At 50.2% G+C, this 23184-nt stretch overlaps 1 protein-coding gene and 1 long non-coding RNA gene across 7 annotated transcripts; one reads left to right on the top strand and one right to left on the bottom strand.

The window, feature by feature from the left end:
• Window positions 1-275: 275 nt before the first annotated feature.
• On the bottom strand, window positions 276-4452 carry LOC128114525 (uncharacterized). 6 transcript variants are annotated; one of them, XR_008219785.1, is made up of 3 exons: window positions 3707-4452; window positions 3181-3255; window positions 276-1422 (listed from the first exon to the last, which is right to left on the bottom strand). It is a non-coding gene; the product is annotated as an uncharacterized LOC128114525 (long non-coding RNA). The 6 variants fall into 6 exon arrangements; XR_008219786.1 differs by having other exon boundaries at window positions 3715-4452; XR_008219788.1 differs by having other exon boundaries at window positions 4039-4452.
• A 124-nt stretch (window positions 4453-4576) lies between these two features.
• Window positions 4577-21739, top strand: Pttg1ip (PTTG1 interacting protein). Its single transcript, XM_052744593.1, has 6 exons — window positions 4577-4796; window positions 10240-10292; window positions 13160-13268; window positions 16225-16396; window positions 17539-17585; window positions 20129-21739. Exons 1-6 carry the CDS (start codon window positions 4691-4693, stop codon window positions 20164-20166), a joined length of 525 nt encoding a protein of 174 aa, XP_052600553.1. The 5' UTR covers window positions 4577-4690; the 3' UTR covers window positions 20167-21739.
• Window positions 21740-23184: the final 1445 nt, after the last annotated feature.

The following is a 23184-nucleotide window of genomic DNA, read 5'->3' as shown; positions in this document are numbered from 1 at the left end:
TCCTGTTCTGGTGTTTGCTGTGGCCACTGAAGCTCACTGGGGCTTTGAAACTTTGGTAGAGGTCATGGCAGTGGGAATGGGAGGGGCCGGGAATTGAACTCCTCTTGGCTTCATGGTGACTCAAAATGCAGACCTCAAAAGGAAATGAGACAGTTTCTTCTTGAGCCCAATATGAGTGACCACAGCTTAGGAACATAGACTCAGGTTGTCTGAGTGTGCAAAGAGTTCAATAAAGTTCTTATAGTTACAGAACAAAACAAAGACACAAATCAAGGCACTTTTCAAATATATAATATTAGAGGAAATTTCAGATAGGTAGGTTATGACAAAGCAGGGGTTCTCTGCTATAGGTCCCAGATGCTATCTATGGCATTCTTAGATTTGGGTTTGATGGAAGATAGTGGTCTGCTAAGGATGCATTCCAGAGATTGCACATGATAGTAAAAAAGGTATTAGGTCAGAGCCAAGCAGTGATGGCTCACACCTTTAATCCCAGCACTTGGGAGGCAGAGGCGGCAGGATCTCTGTGAGTTCGAGGCCAGCCTGGTCTACAAAGTAAGTTCCAGGACATCCAGGGCTATTACACAGAGAAACCCTATCTCAAAAAAACCAAAAGAAGGGGAGCTGGAGAGATGGCTCAGAGGTTAAGAGCACTGGCTGTTCTTCCAGAGGTCCTGAGTTCAATTCCCAGCAACCACATGGTGGCTCACAGCCATCTGTAATGAGATCTGGTGCCCTCTTCTGGCATGCAAGCATACTTGGAGGCAGAATGTTGTATACATAATAAATAAATAATCTTTAAAAATAAATTTAAAAAAAAAACAAAAAAAAACCAAAAGAAAACAAAAAGATATTAGACAGAGGTGGACAATGGTTGGCTATTAAGGAAACGAAAAGAAAGGCCAAAGAAAATTTGGCTCTGAGTCTGCAATATTCCAATTCTCCAAGATTGTGAATTCCAATCAATCAAGTAACCTTGCAGAACTTTCAGCATAGCTATGTTTCTTTTCAAGGAATTTTAGTTCATACCAGTCCCCTGTGAGCCCTCCTGGACTTACGACTACGGGCAATCCATACTCCTTGGGTCTGGTTTTCCATTACTACTCTGATAGGGCTATTATTAGACCCAGGGATCCAGGAGGTTCTTGGTCCAGTGAAGAAATAATTCATCAACAAATGCAGATGGGACCATGGAAAGTCAGATGTCTTTAGCCAAATAATTGAATAGTATACTTCAAAGATGGCCAGAGCTGGCTAACCTGGGAAACGGCAGCAGTGAAGGACCTTGGGTTTGTCACTCCTCAGGAGGTTTCTGTATATTCAGGAGGGTGGTAGCATATTCATAGGGTGGATGATGCTGTTTTCCCTCTCAAATGAAGGCAGATCAGATCTTCCTTTTAGGGTATTTTTCCCATGATCCTTCTGTTAAAAAACCCACAAGGTGGGGGAAAGTGATGAAAAGTACAATGTCAACGCCACTGTAACGAGCCAGGACCGCCTGAGGATGCAGACCTTCCACAGGGTCATGACAGGATGACCCCGCTAGAGCCTGAGGTTTTGTTTTTAATTCTATTTAGTCTATTTATTTATTTGTATGCATGAGTGCTCTGTCTGCATGTACATGTGCACGCCCGGAGAGGGCATCGGAGTCTATTATAGATGGTTGTGAGCCACCATGTGGTTGCTGGGAATTGAACTCAGGACCACTGGAAGAGCAGCCAGTGCTCTTTAACCGCTGAGCCATCTCACCAGCCTGAGCCTGAGCTTTTGATACAGTAGAGAGAAAAGTGCTTGACTATAACAGTGCATTTAAAGACAGCTGCGGTTTCCTTGGTGTATTCGTTAGCTTCTCTGTTGCTATGCTAAAACACTGGCCAAACCAACTAGGGAAGGAAAGGATTAACTTGGCTTACACTTCCACATCACAATCCATCCTTTAGGGAAGCCAGGGTAGGAGCTCAAGGCAGGAACTAAGGCAGAATCTCAGAGAAACACTGCTTACAGGCTTGCGTTCTTATATAACCCAGCACCACCTGCCCAGGGATGGCCCTCCCATATCGATCACTAATCAATAAAATGCTCTGCATACTCACAGACCAGTCCGATGGAGGTAATTCCTTACTTGACCCTCCTCCTCCTGTCTGACTCTAGTTTGTGTCTGGTTGACAAAACTAACCAACACACTTGATTACCCCATGTCTAACTCCTTGCCCAAACAATCTCAGTGCTGGTGATATGTCATTGCCTTGAACATGGAGCGCACAGACGTATACATTCTTGTTACATCATCTAAGTAGAACCAGGGGGTTCTGGGAGAAGCGCCAATCACCAACTACTCCTGGAGCTGCTATCATAAAGTGGTTAAACGACTTATTTCTTTTGTTTGTTTGTTTGTTTTGGTTTTTCAAGACAGGGTTTCTCTGTGTAGCTTTGCGCCTTTTCCTGGAACTCACCTGGTAGCCCAGGCTGGCCTCGAACTCACAAGAGATCCTCCTGCCTCTGCCTCCCGAGTGCTGGGATTAAAGGTGTGCGCCACCACCGCCCGAACTTATTTCTTTTTTAAAATCTTTTAAATTATTTATTTATAGTTTATGCATGCGTGCTCTCTATGTATACCCGCATGCCAGAAGAGGGCATCATATCATATTATCAATGGTTGTGAACCACCATGTGGTTGCTGGGAATTGAACTCAGGACCTCTGGAAGAGCAGAGCTTTCATCCCATTACTCCAGTTGATGAGACCAGTGCTGGCAAAAGGAAGGTGCCAGCATAAACATGCTCAGGATCCCCAAGTCCATCTTTGGGGCACTGACATTAGCTTTGATTTACTAGAGGGGGGACTGGAGCAGGGCAAGGGAGTCGCATAATTAAGCGATCTTGGTCACATTGTGGTCTAGTTGTTCATTGTCTCAGTTCTGGTCCTTCAAGGTGATGTCTAAGAAGCCCTGATTTCTTGAGGGGACAAGCTGGTTACGTGGAGGTGACTGCTACTTCTTAGGGGATGGAGCATCTGTCTGTCAAGCTCTGCTGCTTTTTATCTCTAGAGAGCCCCTCCCACTCTCGGGAGCTCCGGTTTCCTTAATATTTTTTAACACACTTTTCTTAGTTACTGTTCTATTGCTGTGATGAAAAACCCTGAACATAAGCAACTGGGGGAGGAAAGGGTTGATTTCACTCACAGTTCCATAGAACAGTTCATCATCGAAAGCAGTCGGGACAGGAACTCATGCAAGGCAGGAACCTGGAAGCAGGAGCTGATGGAGGAAAGGAGCTGCTTACCGGCTTGTTCCTCATGGCTTGCCTAGCTTGCTTTATTATAGAACCTGGGACCACCTGCCCAAGGATGGCACCCCTTCCCCCCACTCCCCCACCCCACGCACGAGCGCGCACGCGCGCGCACACACACACAAGCTGCGCTCTCCTCCATCAATCACTAATTAAGAAAATGCCCTAACAGTCATGCCTCCTACAGCCCACTCTTAGGTAGGCATTTTCTCAGTTGAGGCTCCCTCCTCTCAGATGACTCTAGCTTGTGTCAAGTTGATGTAAAACTAGCAGACACAAGCGTGTGTCCTATTTTGCTTACCCCTACAACTGTTCGGGACTTTAATGAGTCAACAAACTTGGGAGCCACTGTTCCACACTGACCTTTGGTGTCCCTCACCCTAGGTCCCTGATTAATGCACAACTGGGTAGACAAAGTACCCTCCTACTCAATGCTCCTGTATCTCCAAGTTAGCGTTCTTCAATCACTGTGAACCAGGATTGTTTTGTTCTCTTCGAGGCAGGGTCTCATTGGCTGAGGAAGACCTTGAACTTCTGATTTTCTTGACTCCACCTCCCAAGTGCTGGGCGACAGATGTGCGCCATCACGACGGGTTTATGAAGTTCTGATGATGGAACTCCGAGCCTTGTGCACCGGTTGCTAGGCAAGCAATCCTACCATCTAAGTAAGGTACATCCTCAGCACTCTCTCAGGGATTTAAAACACCTTTCCACAACAAGTTCGAGACAGCTTGGATGCCGTTTTAACGTACCTAAGTGAACCAACCCTCAAAACCTGCCCTGTGGACACAGACGCGGCTCTGGGAGAGAACCCACAGGACTGTTAGAGGCCCTACTTGAGGGCGGGGCAGGTTGCCGAGGGTAGGTGGCTACAGAGCAGGAGCCACCCACGATCGCTGCTGCCAGCGGCCCTAGTCAAAGGAACTTGGCTGCACTTGAGGACACCGGCTCAGTCCACGCCGCTTTGCGGTCATCCTCAGAGCACCTCGGCGGTCCCAGTTGGCGCCCCAGGTCTTTTACTGTCCCCAACGGACCTGTGTGGAGCAGAGCAGCTGAGCCTCAGAACCTGCATCGGAGTCCAACGGCTCCTTTGCTGCACAAGCGCCCTAGCTAGCAAAGAACAGCCCGGTCTTGGAGTCTACTGAGCACGCGTGCTGGTCCGAGGCTCCCGTTATACCTCCCTCGCGGCAGTTCCGCCAGTGCGCAGGCGTACTAAGCCTCCGCGGCGCCAGGAGGCGGGCGTAGGGCGAGGGGGCGGAGCGAGCCGGAGCCTGCGGCTGCGCACTCGTAGGCCCCGCCCCTTGGGCTCGTCTACGGTGCCTCCGCGGTAGCTGTGCAAACAAGCTCGGTCAGCGTCCAAGTTGAGTCTTCGGAGGTGCTGGCCGCGGACGCCACCGACGCACCATGGCGTCTGCTGCTCTCGGGCTGACGCCGCGCTGGGTGATGGTCCTCGGCGCCACGCTGCTGCTGCTTCTGCCCGTAGCCTCTGCGCAGGAGCCTCCGGGAGTGGGTAAGGCCCGGGGGCCCAGGGAGCCTGGGGGTCGGGCAGGAGGGCTGCTGGGTCGGATCCAGGGCGGAGCCCAGCCCTGGGGCTTGGCGTCCTCTGTGCTCACGCCCTCTCTTGGAGCTGCGGGCGCCGCAGCCACTACTGGAGCTACGTCGTGCCCTAAGGCACAAAAGAAAGGCCGAGTCGGAACCGATGCTTCGGCACCTGCTTAGCAGCGGTCTGATGGGGCTTCCAACTCGGCGGGCATCTGCATTCCTACCTGTATCCGGTGCTGGAGCCCGCCTCTTTGAGGAGCTGAGGTCTCGCCAAATGCCTGACTCTAGCCCAGCACTGTTTCTTTTGGGGGAAATCGGGGAGCTGGCAAGTTGTGTCAAGGTCTGAAGCTGAGAGAGTTGGCTGGGTCAGCCTCCTGACCTTTGCAGCGAGTGTTGATGGGGCCCCAGCTAGAGGGAGAGTATTTTTCTCAACCATGTTAGCTCAGGCTTTCTCAAGGTGTCTTTACATTCTAGCCTGGCACGGTATGTTTTCTCTTTGTGACCTTGTTGCGTGTTGTCGCAGCTCTGTTTAAGTTTCTTATCTGCTCTCAGCTGTGCCTAGGGTCTGTGACTGCTGCACCTCAGCTATCTTGGAAAGTGTGACTAAAGGAGCTGACCCTCGCCATTCTGGCGACTTGGGGCCAGATTCCCCAGTGAGGACTTTAGAGCAGGCAGAATGCTGGAGAGAGAGCCTGTGGAGGCACAGGACCCCATATCCTGAGGGGTGTCTGCTGCATTGGTAGAATGCTCTAGTGAGGGGAGCACCCACATCCTCCACCTCTTGCCACAGAACATGTTCTAGGTGTGAGATTTCTACTACTTGACATTTTTTGTTGTTGTTGTTGTTGTTTCCGAGACAGGGTTTCTCCATGTAGTTTTGGTGCCTGTCCTGGATCTAGCTCTGTAGACCAGGCTGGCCTCGAACTCACAGAGATCCGCCTGCCTCTGCCTCCCGAGTGCTGGGATTAAAGGCGTGCGCCACCACCGCCTGGCCTACTGGACATTCTGTAGGAAGATGACTAATGTTTAAAACAATTTGACTTTACAAGGATACTGCAGAAATTTAAAGAATGCATCACAGTGAGCCCAAACTCATCGTTTTATTGTTGTTGTTTGGGGGTTTTTTGTTTTTGTTTGTTTGTTTTGTTGCTTGGTTTGTTTTGGTTTTGGAGACAGGATTTCTCTGACAACAGACCTGGCTGTCCTAGAACTCTCTCTGTAGACCAGGTTGGCCCCGAACTCACAAAGGTCCGCCTGCCTCTGCCTCCCAAGTGCTGAGATTAAAGGCGGGCGCTAGCACCGGCATTGTTTGAGACAGGGACTCACTATGTAGACCGGGCTGGTCTTGAACTCACAGGTATTTGCCTGCTAGTGCTTCCCAAGTGTTGCAATTAAAGGTGTGGACCACCATGCCTGGCCACACTCACCTTTTTAGTACTTTTGTGTGCTTCATTGGTGGGTTGACATCAAACCTGTAATGGATTAAAGATCCTTAGAGTGAAATTTGTAATGGTGAGGACACTTTGATAGGGCTTTTGGACCCTCACCAATGGTGTGTGGGGTCGCTGTCAGAGCTCCATCTTGGAACAAACAGTCCCTAAAAGGACTGCAGTTGTCATCCTCCATGGGAATACCCAGGCACAGTGGTGGCCGGTGCAGGTCCCTGGGTGGTGCGTCCTTCCAACTCAGTCTGCAGAGGATTCTGCAGCCCCCCTCCTTCTCTCCCTGAGGAAACTGCCTTCGTGAACTGTACGGAATGCTACTGTGTACATGCCTTCTGGGGTGCCCTGCTCCTCCTCCTCTCATTTCTCCTTGAACAACAGTGAGGTGGCCAGGACTACTTTGTCTAAGTGTAACTCCCCTGACATGACAGAGGTGCTCTCTGAGTTCTGTCACCAGAGTGGGCACCAAGCCTTTCCAAGTTTATTCTTCTCGAAGGCACAGAAGATGGCAGCCTGAGGCTTTCTGTAGCATAGATTTATGATAAATAACTTGTTTCCTTTGTTTTTAGTCACCTCTTTCCTGAATGTAGGTGTGTCCTTTTGTCCTGAATGCCTTAGTTGACTCACCTGAAACGTCAGGGACCTACTCAGGAATGAGTCACTATTTATTATCTTTCCATTTAATTATTAAAGTGAACGAGTCTGAAAGTTCTTGAAAAATAAGTAAATAGCACCTAAACTGAACTCTTAATTCATAACGCCTCCGAGTCAGGATGTTCATAGTCAGCACTGAGGAACCGCAAGGACACTGCTCTTATCTCCAACATGTGGTTGGCTGTGTCCTGTGATGGGGTAAGAGATACTGTGTGGCCTCCCAGAAATGTGAGCTGTAGGGCAGCAAGCTGTCAGTGTTTCCGCCTTGCCACATGAGTCTGGGAGTTATTTCAGCCAGGATGCCTGCCATTCATGCTTTCTGGTATACAGGATCCACCCTGCAGTTGGCCTGTGGAAGAGGAGGAGGAGGGCTGGCCCTTGGGGACTTAGATTTCCTAGTAATGGAGAGGCCCAGGGTGGCCAGAACTCATGATGTGTTTCTTGGAGCTCAGTTCTTTCAGTTCTCGAAAGTGTAGTTACCAAAATATCCTGTGACAGAGATCCGGACCTCGTCATTACTGGGGCCTCAGTGTTGGCTGATAGGAAGCAAGGCCATCCTTTCTTGTGGATGACTTTGAAAAAGAGCTGGAGAGTGGGTGTGTTTGACACACCCTCAGCTGTCGCCTTAATGAGAAAGATCTCAGTGCAGGAGTGTAGGAGAGCTGAGGGGTGGGCGGTCCAGTGAGCTCATGGGTGGTACAGCTCTCCTGAGTGACTTCATGCTTACCCCCCCACTCTCTCCCTCTCTCTGCTTGTTAGTGTCTTACCATAAATTATCTGGTCATTTAAACATGTTTATTGCAAATTATAATCATACAGCTTGTTGCTAATCTGACCAAATCATGGGAGTAAATTGTTGAGGTGCCTTGTACCCCTGCATTCTTCAGAAGCAATCCCCCCTAAGAGTGAGGATGTTCTCTGCTCAGGTAGAACATAGTTGCCAAGCTGGGGTGTTAAAATGGAACTCAACTGCTTGGTTTACTACACATTCCACACACAGATTTACCAATTTGCCTAGTGAGGTCCTTCTCTGTTCTCGACCTCTGAAACCTAGAGTCATTTTAAGTTGTTTCAATTTACATTTCTAATCTCCTCAGTCTCCTCTAAGCTCCTCAGTCCATCTTTGTCTTCAGAAAACCAGTCTGTAGAGGACCCGAGTTTGGTTTTTTTGTTTGTTTGTTTGTTTTTCAAGACAAGGTTTCTCTGTGTAGCTTTGCGCCTTTCCTGGATCTTGCTCTGTTAGCCCAGGCTGGCCTCGAACTCACAAAGATCCGCCTGCCTCTGCCTCCGAGTGCTGGGATTAAAGGTGTGTGCCACCACCGCCCTGCTGAGTTTGGTTTTTCTTTCTTTTTCTTTTTTCTTTTTTCCTTCAAGACAGTCTCAAGTATGTAGCCCTAGCTGCCTTGGAACTCACTATGTAGACCAGGCTGGCCTCGAACTCCTAGAGATCTGCCTGCCTCTGCCTCCTGAGTGCTGAGACCAAAGGCGTTTGCCACCACGCCCCCCTTGGTCTTGCCTTTTCTAGTCTTTGTGGATAGGCAGAGCTGGGATTAAGTGTGTAGTAGCGCCTGGCTGTCCCTCAGGTCGGCCCCAAGGCAGGAGGCAAGGAGCAGAGTAGGAGCCCAGGAGTCACCCTGCCGTGTGTGCTTGTGCCCCACCACTTAGTTTTGTCACTGTGTTTTGCGGATAGACCTGTGCTGTTACCTGCCTAGGTGCAGCCTTTCTTGAGTGTACCTCCAGGTCAGTGGCAGACCACCAGAGCCCAAGTATTGTCTTGGTTTCCTTCCGTCTTTTCGAGGCAGGATCTCTGTAACCCAGGCTAACCTGGAACTCTGAAACCCCAGGCCTCAACCTTCAAGGGCCGGGCTTACATGTATGCTCCACACCAGTTTTTCTTTTGAGATAAGTTTTTCCTTCTGTGAAATAAGAAAGCTTAAATGGATAAGTTTCCTCATGTAACCCGGCTACTGTAGATGCAGACTGCACCCAGCAAGCCGGTGAGCCAAGCATCTCCCCTCTAGTGTGGCCCCGGAAGCACTTGTTCTCACTCTCGGTGGGTGAGTGCCTATTGTGTAGAACTGCTTGGCTTGGAAAGGTGATCTTTGGTATAAGGCTTCTTTCAGCCTACATGGTGTTGCTCACTTTCATTTATTTTCCTTTTCTTTGTGCCTTGAAGTTGCTCCCCAATGTAGATACTCCAGCCTATCTGTCCATCCTTCTAGAAGTGAACCTCTGGGCTGTTTCCAGTTGGGTCATTGTGGATAGAGTTGCGGTGAGCATGCCTGCACAGGACTTTCTGTGGGTGTGTCTTCTGATGTCTTGAATAAGATACCACCTCTAATTCGCTTGCTAGCCGTAGGAGTGGCCATTTCTAAAAATGGCTGAGCCAGCTCCAGATGTGCACTCTTGTTGCTGTGTGTGTCCCTGGTCATCTCTATAAGTTCAGCCTTTCTTCTGCATGCATTTCCTTGCAGTTTTAATTAGCATTTCCCTGGCAACCTCCTTTAATGTGCATCTCTCCCCCTCCCTCCAGACAGGGTTTCTCTGTGTAGCTTTCGTGCCTGTCCTGGCTCTCACCCTGTAGACCAGACTGGCCTCGAACTCACAGAGGTCTGCCTGGCTCTGCCTCCTGAGTGCTGGGATTAAAGGCATGCGCCCCCGCCGCCTGGCTGAGTGCAGTGCTCTTTTCAAAGTGTGCTTGTTTTAAGGGATGGTGGGGAGAAGTAGTGGGCCCAAGTTGGATAGCATGAGAAATACTTGATTTATATGCCACTTCTGTACATTTGATTTGTTTGAGGTCAAGGCTGATAGCTGTATAGACTTTGACCCTTTCCTGAAAACAGTGCTGTGGGTGCTGGCAGGTGTCCCAGGTGCTCTGCATGATTAGAGCAGGCTGGCACCACCTGGCTTCTTGGGTCTGGGGAAGCTTGCCGTAGGATGATCTTGAGCTCTATAGGTAACTTTGCAAGCTTGGCTTTGCCTCTGGCATGTCACCTTATGGCTGTGGTCTCCTGCTCACAAGAGCATGCCGATGGCAGTAGGTCTCGGCAGGTTAGTGGTTGCACAGTTTTATGGTTCACCTGTAGAGGAGAACTGTAAAACACGGCTTGTTGGGTTTGGAATCTTCCTTCCCAGAAGGTTCCCTGCAGGTCGAGCTGTGGAATGAATGGCTTTTCTGGTGTCTTGCTTGCAGCAGGAATAAGTTGGGTGCCTTGAAGCAGGCCAGTGCCAGCAGAGTCTTGATCATCCCTGGCAGAGGTTCCCAACACCCGTGTCTTCTCTACCCTTCAGTGATACCTTTGTCTCTCCTGGCAGGTTGTTCTCTGTACACAAACAGATCCTGTGAAGAGTGCCTCAGGAATGTCTCGGTAAGTAATGTGGTTCAGACCCATGCCCTCAAGTCCAGGGCGGCGTGTGTGTTTGAAGCACTCTGTCATTTGGGAATTGTTAGGTGCTTTACATGATGGTTGTTAAATACCATTCCAGCTTCTCTCAGGCATCTGAAGCCTTCTCGTGAAAGGCGCAGGCTCCATCTAGCACAGCCAGTATCCATGACTTGGGTAGGCAGTGTGGAAGATATACCTTTCCTGAGCTGCTTGGGACAGTTGGACAACATCTAATATGTCGGCATTAGGTGACCAGGGCTGCTTGCCTCTGACTAGGTCTTCTCTAGAGGGTCATCCAACCTTCAAGACCAGTTGGGGGCTGGGATAACAACTTATATATACAATGGCGGGTACTTGATAGACAGGTACAGGGCTTGAAGGCACACTCAAGAGTGCCAGCATTCTCTTCCTTCGTGTGTGTAGTGCTGTGGGGTCATCTCCTGTGGTCGTGAGAGAGCTCTGGGCCATGTGGTCCCCTGGGAAGACCCAGCCAGCTTGTTTACCCTTTGTCCTGTTCTTTAATTCCTATGTGCCCTCCAGTCAAGGTGGCTGCTATTCTGGAGCAAAGGTCTCTAATCTTCCACTCTAGGAAGTGGGCCTAGGACTCATGAGGGTGCCTTCTGATGGCTCATCCTGGGTGTTGATGGATCAGACATTCATCTGCCCTCCTGGGAGAAGCGGACCAGCAGTGGGAAAATAGCTTCACAGCAGAGATCTCTAGGTATCCTGTGAGGATGCTCAGCTTCTCCAGTGTGGTGGCCTGCTCTTTGGTGGGCCTGGATGCTGCTCCTTGAGGCTGAAGAGTCTGCTTGGGCATGTGTAGCCCAGTGCTCTGCAGCTTATCTTGGGAACCTTCAGGGAGGAACGGAAGTGGAGCAGCAGCTGATCAGAAAACAGTCTTCAGAGGCTTCCCCCGGGGACTCCAGGGGGCTTCATGGCACCCTAGGGCTGTGCAGTTGCGTGTCCCTCCCTGACAGTGGGTTAAGGACAGCACAGATCAGGGTGGTGTTTCCTCTTGGCCTCCTCCACAGGACAATAGGAGCATCACAAGCCGCAGTACCCAAATAACCAATAAAAGTATTATGAAAAAAAAAGGCAACAGTAGTTTTTTAAAGTGACAGCAGTGCAGATTCAAGACATGTCTTGTCACTTGGGGAGACTCCAGTGGGCAGTAGGATCTGCTGACTAAAAATGAGCAGCTACTCTTGCCTCAGTACTGACACTGGTAGTCCAAATCTACTACCCCAGGGGCGAGTGATTTCTTGACTCTTTCTAGGTTCTAGTTTGTTTTTCCTCTAGGAGGTTATTTCAGCCATAAAAATAGCTTTTTGTTGTACTAGCCTTAGAACCTCATTACCCTGGGTTGTGTGTGATGAGGACAGAGTCCAGAGAGGGACCTGCCCAGGTCACAGTGGGTTGGTCTAGTCAGGTAGAGCCTGAGGCCTAACCCTGCTCTGAACCCAGACGGCAAGGCTTCAGTAAGGCAAGGTGGAGAAGGCCAGCCCAGGCCCAACCAGCCTGCTTGGAGACAGGGTTCTGGGAAGAGATAGAGCCCTGTAGGCTTTCAGAGGACCAGTGGGTTCCTTAATATGCTGTTCCTTAATGCTGCTGAGTTGTCCATGGGCCCCTTACTTAGTTAAAAGGACTAGAACAACACACATTGCGAGTGCTGTGTTCTCATTGGAGCTCGGAAGGTTAGACCTTGTGACTTGAGCCCTTTTTAAAGTGGAAGAGGAGCCAGAGATAATGCAGGACAGGACCCCTGGGGTGGAAGATGTTCTCAGTAGCAGGATCTGCAGGACTCTGCTCCTGTTAGCCACACAGTGCCAGGAACCACTGTGAATACACAGTGGACATTGTGCAGTAGCCCAGCACCTGTTTAAATGTCCCTGGAATAGATGTTACTCCAAATTGAGACCAAACCTGGTCTTTAATCTTGTTGAAGATCCAGTGAGATGCTCACTCGGAAGAGGTGTGATCAGAAAGATGTGCTCTTGGTTGGCTCTGGCAGGGTCCGTGCTCTGGACAGCAGAATTCTTTTCCCCTGGGATGTGTGTAGTCTTCCCAAGGACACCTTCCTAGGTCAGCTGTCCTGTACGCTGGTCGTCCTCAGCCCTGTCTAGCACCGTGGGGTGGGGATGGTGGGTCCTGCTCTGAGTTCTGACGTGTGTTGGTGTGACAGTACTGTCTCCTCACTTCCATTCCCACCCGACATCTGAGGGGCTTAGACAAGAGCCCCCTGGAGGGTCTCCTGCTCTCATCCTTGGTTGTATCATTCTTCAAAACCAGACACTTAGTGCAGTAGAAAGATGGAGACACAGGACCTACAGTAGTGCCTCCCCTGAGTCCCATCATCTGCTCAGCAAATACCTCAGGAGCACCTGCCTGCTGAATGCTCAGGTTTCCCTGTCCTGTGTCTCTGGTGCTCAGTGAAGGCCACAGTTATCCGACTTCCTGCACAGTGTGAGGAGGCATGCTGTGGGAGGAAGCAAGCCATGTTGTTGGTCAGGGAATGGGACTTGGGTGGTTGGTTTCAGGGCAGGCCTCCTTGAGAATGTGAGGGAACCATTCTCAGGCTTGAGGAAGAGGGCTCTAGAGAAAATAAGCAGACTTCAAAGTCTCCACGAGCAGGGCAGCTATCAGGTCTGTGTGGCCCTGTGGGGTGGACAGGGATGCCAGCCACCATGTTGGACATTGACCAAAAGATAACAAGGATGAGTAGGAGGATTTGGAGGAGGCATAGCTTAGATCCATCCATCCTAGAGAGATGGTGGCGTGGGTGGCATTGAAGACAGGGAGGTGGTCTTGCCCCGGTCTGTTGAAGGTCTCCTGATGCTGGTCTCTTTCAGTGTCTGTGGTGTAACGAGAACAAGGCATGCTTGGACTACCCAGTGAGAAAAATCTTGCCCCCTGCTTCTCTTTGTAAATTGAGTTCTGCTCGCTGGGGCGTGTGCTGGGGTAAGTTGTTTTCATTTACTTCTCGAAAAAGCAGTGGGTTTGGGTGAATCTGGGACCTTGTGCTCAGTCAGCAGAAGTTACTAGGAAGTTACCAGGAATGTTGCTGTGCTGGGACTCCCAAGGGAAGAAGCAGGGTGTCCTGTGCTGGTCTGCTGTTTGCCAAGCAGCCAGGGACCCGGAGGGCTCCCTCGGAGAGAGTCATTAGCCACAGCACTGCACAGCCCACCTCGTGGGGGGTGGGGAAAGGGCTCCTGTAAAAGCCCGTTTTTATGTTCCTGTGTATGATGTGCTACCTGGGAGCCTGCGAGCCTGCGTGGATTCCCTCGAGCCCGTCATCCCCAACCGAGGACCCTGTTAGCTAGTTACCTGTCTGTGTGTGTCTGTGGAAATTAGCCCTATGTGGTTCGACTTGCCCTTTAAGTATTTTGCTGCCTGGAACTCATTTTCCTGTAGAGAGCTGTTTGTTTACCTTTTGTGGTGGTAGGTTTGGGGTTGCACAGGCCTCCTCCAGCCTGGTGAAGGAGCTGATGTTTCTCAGAGCACTGGGGATAAGGGGGTTGTTGATGGTTCCTCGTGTGTTTGCATCATGGGTCCACTGCCCCTTACATCTTGTTTAGCTATCTATTTAAAGACGACCTCAGGCTCAGAATCTGTCAGCCTCCCCCCAGAACAACTTGGCTGTTGTAAAAGCAAGCCCAGGGGATCCAGAAAGCAAGGAGGGCTGATACCCTGTGTCTGTGTGGTGTGTCTCTGTCTGTCCTGACCCAGGAAAGCCTCTGAGGTCTCGGCACTGCCCACCTCTGTCTCCTGCTCGTGCTCTTTCCTGGACTGGGCGTTGGCTTTGGAACACTGATTGCCACTCAGGCCTCTCCCATCAGTGTGTGTCTGTGGGTTCTCAGAGAACACAGAGGACAGTCCTAGAGCTTCTGGAAGTGTCCCCTCCCTCCAGGTCCTGAGCTGGCCTTCACAGAAGGAGTCTTGCTTTGTGCTGCCTTCTCTACGGCTGCTCTAAGATGGCCCAGCCTTAACTGTTTTGACCGGCTTACTGCCATGTCACCTCATCTGTTTGCATCCCTCCAAGCATTGGGGACGTCTGCCTGCTCCGGATCCTTTCAGCATAGAGGGCGTTTACTTGTTTTACCTTCACTGATTGGGTGGTGTGTGCAGGATTGGGAGCTGTGGGTCTGACTCTGATGGCTGAAGGTGCTGAGCTGTTTCAGGTGGTAGGTGCTCTTGTAATTGTCCTGTGCAATGCAGTTCCCACCCAGGTTACGGGATGGCTAAACAGCACTCCCAGCGCAGGACAGATGGAGGTGCATGTGTGCTCACCACGTGCTGCCAGCAGAGTGGGCTGGTGGCTGTGGAAAGCAGCCTTGTACTGGCAGGGGAGCAGGTCTGCCTCTGCTTCCCAGCGAGTACACTGTTGGTTACTTCTGAGGGACTGATACCACTACATGGGAATACAAGCAGGTGGGCCTGCTCTTGTGATCAAGGGGGTTGTCGGACTGGGTTCCTAATCCCCTGAGCAGAGTGGCACTTGAGGTTAGCCCACTTAGGCTCCTGGTGTCACCATAGGTACCAGTGGCTTGTCAGGATTGTAGGCCTGCACCATGGACAGTCAGTCCTTACAAATAATTTCAGAGTCATTGTTTTCCTCCTGTAGGAAAGTGGCTATAATTTTTATTCAGGGTTTTCATTGTAGTGACTTTGAAGTGTTAGGTTCATTTGCGGAAAAATGGTCTTTACGTGTTGATCTTTTGCGCTGAGCAAGGAGTCACTCATTCCTGTCAGACCACGTACGTTTGCACCCTCCAGTTGAGTTTCTCTGGAGGGTTAACAGGTGCTCACAGACTACTTTTTCCATCATGACAGGATTTCTGCTTCATCTGTAACTGACTTGAGTTGCTTGTCAGAGAAGCTGTGGGAGGAGATTGGATTTAGTTAGATCCAGCTGTCCTGATGTTCTCACTTTTTAGGTTGACTTACAGAATTCCGTAGTCAAAAACTACCACCTACTGATGGCGGCCGAGGAAGGCTCCTTTCTAACCACACCGGCTGCTGCCTTTTGCACTTTCAGGCTAGGCAGGGGTGGATAGACACAGGGTTAGAGCTCAAGGCTGAAACTGAAAAGGAGTCTGGGAGCTGAGTACAGTCCCCTGCACCGAGGCTGGCTGGGGAAGCCCAGGAGCTGGCCCCAGCCTTCCCTGAGGCCTCCTGTTGCCCAGCTGCACAGGTGCCTCCCTGGCCCAGCAGAACCTGCAGCGGACACCTGGACAGCTATATGTTCTGAATTTCTCTTGAAGATCTTTACATGAAAAGCAGTCAGTTGGGTCGGGTGCCCTAGTGCACACCTTTAATTCTGGCACTCAGGGCAGAGGCAGGCAGATCATTGAATACGAGGTCTGGTCTCCAGAGGGAGTTCCAGGACAGCCAGGACTACACAGAAAAGCCTTGTCTCAGAAAACTGAAAAATAAAAGTAAAACCAGTCAAGACTTTTCTACTACCCCAGTTGAAGCAGAGCCAGTTCAGAAGAACCTTAAAATTTATTTTCAGTTTGTATCTGTTCCTGAAGGTTGGCTGTACCAGCATGTCACCTCACTGAGTGACACTGGTCAGTCATTTTCAAATACCAGGGCATCTGTAATGCTCGGATGTACATGTGTTGGTGGTCAGGGCACTTCCCTTTCTATAGGTAGCACTAAGGAGTCAGGAGGTCTTGGGAACAGACACAGGTGACACCTTTCCTTCTTTCCGTCTTAAGTGGGGGGAAAAGGGATGTCTTGTCTCCTTGGTTCATTGTGGTTAATCTAGAAATTGTAAGTTGTAGACATTGGTTGAAGGGAGCCATGTGCCCAGGCCCTATGTTTAGGGCTGCTCCTGGGACAAGCAGTGGTACCCTGTGGGTGGAGGCAGGTCACAGGTGCCGAGGTTTCAGCTTTGTGCCTGGACTTGCAGTGAACTTCGAGGCCTTGATCATCACCATGTCAGTGCTTGGGGGCTCCGTGCTCCTGGGTATCACTGTATGCTGCTGCTGCTGCTGCCGCCGGAAGAAGAGCCGGAAGCCAGACAAGAGCGACGAGCGGGCCATCAGAGAACAGGAGGAAAGGAGAGTGCGGCAGGAGGAGAGGTGAGGCTGTGCTCGTTGCTAAGGAGCTTGCCTCTGAGTTTGCAGCAGAGAGGCCGTGGGGAACAACAAGGGTTATGAGTCACATGCTTTCTCCATTTCTGAGACTGTAGCATGTGTTTGTTGTCCAGCATTTCCCGGCTGTAGTTAAAAGAGAAGCTCGTGGTGGTCTGTGTCTCAGACCTCAGGCTGCCTGGCCTACCTACCTCTTCCACTGGTAGAGGAGGCGGGCAAGCCTGTGCTACAGTGCTCCTGTACGGGCCAAGGCCCAGCCTTGGGTACTGCCATTCCAGCCCCAGCCCCCAGTGATGAAGTAACCTGACTGCTGTTAGAGACACTGGCTTGTGCCCACTAGTTCCGGGAGCACTGAATTCTCCTAATGCGTGCTGGGGCCTCGTGCTTGGAGGCAGGTGATGATGATGCTCTCAGCTCTGAATCGGGTACCACTAAGCAAATGTTAACAGTTGCCTTTTCCTGGTCACCTGATGCAAGCCTTTCACCCATCTGCATTTTCTTCAAAAGAACTTTAAAAGATCACAGTTTTAGACATTTGAATTCGTTTTTTGGTTTCTTCTTCTTCTTTTTTTTTTTTTTTTTTAAGATTTATTTACTTATGTATACAGTGTTCTGTCTGCATGTATCCCTACACACCAGAAGAGGGCACCAGTCTCACTATAGATGGTTGTGAGCCACCATGTGGTTGCTGGGAATTGAACTCAGGACCTCTGAAAGAGCAGCCAGTGCTCTTAACCTCTGAGCCATCCCTCCAACCCTTGGTTTCTTCTTTTGTGGGGGGGGTCTCACTCCATAGCCCAGCCTGACCTTGAACTCTGCATCCTCCTGTCTCGGTCTTGTGAGTGCTGGGAGAGGTGGTTACCACCATGTCCGGTTAGAATTAGTTTATGGAAAAGACTAGAAGGGCCATCAGAGCAGCCTCAGCAGACAGACTTTGCAGTCACCCTGCTGGTCAAGTGGTAGGTGTGGCCTAGTGGCCACAGTCATCCCCACCTTCTCTTGGGGAAGCTTGTAGAAAGTGCTGCAGGAGCTCCTAGCCTTGGCTACAAGAAGTGAAAGGCCTGGGAGTTTGCGATGGCCTTGCTTGTCTGTCAGAATTTGATGCAACTTGCTTTTTCTGTATTTTTTAGGCGAGCGGAGATGAAGTCAAGACACGATGAGATCAGGAAAAAATACGGTAAGAATGAGAAGTGTCTCTCTGGACTGGTTGGGATCTGGGCAGCTGCTCTTCTTCTGGAGACAGCAGCTGTGCAGTTCCCAGGGCACCACCAAAGACTGACTGTACTGAGAGCCTCAAAGGAGGAAGGCCCTGCAGGTTTTTAATCTCAGCCACACGTTTTCTTTGGTACTCACGAAGAATAAAAACTTGAGGAGGGTCGCTCGTAGCTGTTGGTCCATTTGCCTTAGAGCAGGATCTGCGTGTGTTGGTTCTGTGACAGAACAACAGCCTTGGTTCTGGGGGTTCTGGCCTGTCTCTGCAGCCTTTCTCTTCTTCTGTCTTCTGATGGGGTCAGAGAAAGGCCTGCCATCTCTCCCTCGCTGCTCTCTGGCTGCAGAAGACTCTGGGGAGCGACTGTGAGGGAGCCAGCCTGGTCATAGGTGCCAAGTGTAAGCCTGTTTGGTTCAGTTGGAGTGAGTCAGAAACCCTGGCTCCAGCATCACACACTACCCTGCTTGTGGTCCTGGTTAGTTGCTGCTCCCAGCTGGTTTTAAAGCTCAGAAAGGGCACAAGAGCTTTCTGCCTGGACTTTACAGCTGCAGGGATGGGTACTGCAGGGGTGGGTGCTGCAGGGGTGGGTGCTGCAGAGGCTGACAGCTCACCCACCGAGACAAGGGGCCTTGCGCTGCATGAAGGCTCCAACTGTAAACCCACGTTTTTTGGCCTTGAACCACTATAATTTTTTTGGCAGGGTTGGGGGGTTCAAGACAGGGTTTCTCTGCATAGTTCTGGCTGTCCTGGAACTCACTGTGTAGACCAGGCTGGCCTTGAACTCACAGAGATCCGCCTGCCTCTGCCTCCTAGTACTGGGATTAAAGGTGTGCGCCACCGAAGCCCAGCTTAAATCACTATCTTTTTGTTTTCTTTTTTTTTTAGATTTATTTATTATTATGTATACAGCATTCTGTCTGTATGTATATCTGCAGGCCAGAAGAGGGTGCCAGATCTTATTACAGATGGTTGTGAGCCATGTGGTTGCTGGGATCGAACTCAGGACCTCTGGAAGAGCAGTCAGTGCTCTTAACCACTGAGCCATCTCTCCAGCCCCTTAACTATCTTAATGGGAGAAATCTGATGAAGAAAATTTTAAAGTCTTTCCCAAAAATATGCATTGAAATTATTTCATTTATTTATATGTGTGTGCGAGCATTAAAATTATTTCATTTATTTATATGTGTGTGCGTGCATGCATAAATGTGCTATTGTGCACATATGGAGGAGGTCAGGGGATGTCATGTGGGTCCTGGGGTCATCAGGCTTGGTGGAAGGATTTTACCTGCTGAACCCCATCTCACCAACTCCTAATATCTGTGAGTTCGAGGCCTACCTGGGTACAGAGTAAGTTCCAGGAAAAGTACAAAGCTCCACAGAGAAACCCTGTATCGAAAAAAAAAAAAAAAAAAAAAAAAGCAATTTGGGGGTCATTTTTTTATATAAGGAGATAGCATATTTGTGATGCTTCAAGATCTTACCCACTGGGAACATTATTATATCACTGTGTGTGTTAGCTTTCCAGTGTTGAGACAAAATGTCTGAGTTAAACATCTTTAGGGAGGAGGGCTGTGTTTTGGCTCTCAGGGTCACAGGTTTCTGTCCAGGGTCCACTGCTGTGTCCTGTGGTGAGGCAGAGCATGGTGGAGGAAAGCTGCTCACCTCAGGACAGCCGTGAAGGAGTTTGGGGAGACAGCAGTCGGAACAAGGAGGACTCTTTAAGGACCTACGCCCTCCGGCTGGGTCCTTACACTGTCTCCTGATACTGCCAGCAGTTTAAGAAGCCACAAATGGGCGGGGCGGTGGTGGCGCACGCCTTTAGTCCCAGCACTTGAGAGGCAGAGGCAGGCTGATCTCTGAGTTCGAGGCCAGCCTGGCCAGCCTGAGCGAGTTCCAGGACAGGCTCCAAAGTGACACATAGAAACCCTGTCTTGAAAAAACAAACAAACAAAAATTCCACAAATGGAAGCCAGGCATGGGAGCACATACCCTCCATGCAAAGCAGAAGCAAGTGGATGTCTTAAGAGTTAGAGGCCAGCCTGGTCTACACAGGAGATGTGGGAGCCTGCTTAGAACTGTGGTTAAATCTTGATGTAAAACTTAGCTGAGGAGTGCTGGTTTTGCCGCTGATTGTTTTGCAGGAGTGGGGTGAGCAGTTTGGTTTGGTTTTGTCTTTGTCTTTGTTTGGTTTGGAGTTTTTGAAACAAGGTCTCACTGTGTAACTCTGGTTGGCCTGTTCTCCACTGGTAGAACAGACTGGCCTCTAACTCACTGTCTCTGCGTCCCGAGTGCTGGGATTAAAGGTGTGCAAGCCTAGCCTCTTGGTTTGATTTATTTTTCTCTTTGAGACAGTTTCTTATTCTGTAATCCAGGCTGGCCTCAAACTCACAGCAGTCCAGTTCTAGGATTATGGGTATAAGCCAGAACACCCAAGGCCATACATTGCTTTTGTGAGTTTTGTTTCCAGTTGAGTGGGTGAAGTTGTAAGTTAATTTTTTTTTCTCCCTCAGGTCTGTTTAAAGAACAAAACCCATATGAGAAGTTCTAAAGCAGCTGGCATATACTTATGGCGGATCTTGCAGTCCCAGAGTTTCCTGGGAGTGCCCTCCTGAGCATAGCTTGCGGAGACCTTACCACTACAACCACCCATGACCTGGGTCATCCCTCCAGCTTCAGCACAGGCACCAGAGTGGCCTTGAGAGGACAATCCTGCTCTTGTTCCCTCTATCTCTGTATGTAATCACCTGAGACGTTAATCTTGGTGACGACCTTTTTTGGGGGAGGAAATGTACTGGTCCCCACACTACAAAAGCCGGCAGCCTGAGGCCTGACTGGCTGTGAGTGACCCTGATGCAAGAGTCACATTGCAACAATGAAGTCATATTTACTTTGTTATGACAAGAATTGACCCACCATCCCTGCTTTCCCAAGGCTGTGTTGTGACTGCAAGCCTGTTTCTATGACATGTCATTGTCCCCACAATCTGGTACCCAGCTATATCTAGTAACACAGGAGTGTATAAAGTCACCCGAAGTCTTTAGTCCCTCAGGAAACAGTCTTACCAAAACCTTTCATGAAAGGTCCAGGCCTTTTCTTGGATAGCGTTTTTCAGTTGTCTTTAATAGACTGAGAATTCCCACGGATTCTGAGTTGTGAATTCAGTTTGACCCTCCCTCCTGTGATTGCTAAGTCTTCTGCCTCAACTTCTCCAGCTGTGGTGGTGCGTGGAGTCACGTGTCCTCAGAAGGGCTTTTGTGCAGCCCTTGGACATCTCCCCTCTACCTGTCAGGCTGCCCTGTTGGTCCTGTGTGCATCATGAAGGATGAACAGCTTGTCCACTGGCCAGCCCATCGGGGAAGCTAGGAGGACCCCACCCTGTACTGCCTACCCAGAAAACTGCCTGAGCAGACACACCCACCCACCTCACTTCCCACCCTGCTTCCAACCATGGCTCGGCTCCCTGTGTCTGACACAGCTTGTCACGGCACACGAGGGTCCCCACGATTCCGGAAATCCAAGCTTGTCACTAGTGTCATGAGCTTGATGGCAGGAAAGCTATTCCCCTGGGAAATCAGCCGCCAGCAGATGAGGTAGCCTTACAACAGGCTCCCTCATGCCTGGACACCTCATCTAGCAGCTCGGTAACCCTTTCAACTCTGTCAGTCTGTCCAGGGATTAACATTTCTCCCCTCCAATTTTCACAAACTAAGGGAATGACCTTTACCACTCTGGAGTCTTACCATTTTTCTGCCTTGTTAGGCATTTGATGTAATTTAAAGCATTGTCAAACATTTAAGTATTATAGCAGCCATTGAGATTTGCCTTTCTACTGCCTGTTGATAAGGAATCCTCCTCACAGGCCCTGATGAACTTTGTATTAATATGTAGCATGTATAAATCATACTTTTTAGGTTGCTGAGCTGATGTTAGAGTGACCAGCTGCTAAATGCAGAGTATTTAATTCTCCGGTGTAGAAATGCAGCAGGTGCTCACAGGACTGCCTGGTCTGTGCCCAACTCTGAGCAGCACGAGGAGCAGCCACAGACCTACGCTGAGACCGTGACACCCAGTGCCTTACTTTTTAACCACTTTCCAATAAAATGGTTGGATATGGCTTTGAATTCTCTCTCTGTGTTTTGTCTTAAGGGTGGGCTGGGGCTGTGAGCTTTCCAGTTAAGTCGATCTGCTGGGCTTGTCCTGTGAACTGGGTACCATGCCCCACAGGGACTGAGTAGGCCAGTCCGGGAGTGGTCAGCGCTCCCTGCCCTCAGTGTAGAAAGGTCCTCATTGTCACCCTGTCCAGTCCCACCCCACCATGCTCAGTCTTCTGCTTTTGTCTTGGTACAAAGAAGTCAGAAGAAGTTGCTCTGCATGAATGCCAACTGACACTGGCACCTGGGCACCCTCCCTTGGCATGTAGCACTGGATTCTTCAGCCCTGGAGTCTGAAGTAGAGGGCCTGGCGATGTAGCATAGATAAGGGGTGTGGGTGTCACTGTGTCTGCCTGTGACAGGCTGTCGGCTCCCAGGGTCCTCAGTCCCAGAGCTCACAGTGGCTGCTTGAACCTGTTGTCCATTGTAGTAGAGGATAAAGAGACACATGGGGCTGAGGATGGAAACTGACTCCCTTGCTTTCAGGTTAACACTAGAGTAAGGGACACTGGCCTGGAAGTCCAGGAACCAGAGCATAATGATCCTGAAAGCTGCGGCCAAAAGGAGGCAGTCAACAGCCTGTTTGCTCAGGGTTCACACTGCAGTGATAGTCTGCCCTCTTGAGGCCTGCGCCTGGACTGCTGGTTCCAGGAGACACAGGCCCTGGGACAGGTATACCCATGGACACTCCCAATTGTTGACCTGCAAACAGCACCCTGCCCAGGCTGCAGACCACAAGAAGTGAGGACAGGTCCTGAGCAGATGGGAGCCCACTCACCCAGCCTTGGCCTGGAATCACAGGCCTTTGTAGATTACTCTGGGCAAATTTTCACCATAAATGCTGACAGGCTAGGAAATTCTAGGGGAGTGTGGGAAAGCCAATGGGAGTCCTGGGGGGTCCAGTTGGCAAAGATACTAGATGTGTTGAATCTTTAAGTGTTCCATGGGAGCTACCTGGGAACTGTTTTAGGTCCAAGGACATCCTCAACTTGGGCTTTTAGAGTCACTTGTGGAAAAATAGTGTAATGCAGTTGGGTTGAAGAAAGGTTTACTCAGCAATTTCCTTTGCAGACAGGGGAGCATGCTGGGGCGGGGGCGGGTACATCAATGCCATGCTGTCAGCTGACTATGTGTCAGAACCTCACCTGTCTGTCACCTCTAACCCCCACTCAGTCCCACAAGTGGTACTCAAAGAGCGAGCAGTCTTCCACCTTGTAGGAGAGTCGGCCTTATCTTTGAGCTCTGGTCCCACCTTTGGAGCTCAAGCGGAAGCTGGGAGGCAGGGGAGGCCCACAGCTGAGGCTCAGACAGCCTTGATCCAGGGCTGCTGTTGTCTCTTGCTCCACCTCTGTGTTCTGGGAAAGGTCTCCCACAGACACCAGTGTCATCCACAGCTAGAGAGGACATGATGAAAG

Source organism: Peromyscus californicus, unplaced genomic scaffold, assembly GCF_007827085.1.
Source record: "Peromyscus californicus insignis strain IS unplaced genomic scaffold, ASM782708v3 Scaffold_19__1_contigs__length_69161282, whole genome shotgun sequence".
Lineage (NCBI taxonomy): Eukaryota > Metazoa > Chordata > Mammalia > Rodentia > Cricetidae > Peromyscus > Peromyscus californicus.
Note: the sequence above shows the minus strand (reverse complement) of the source record. Positions and strands in the feature narration are given on the sequence as shown.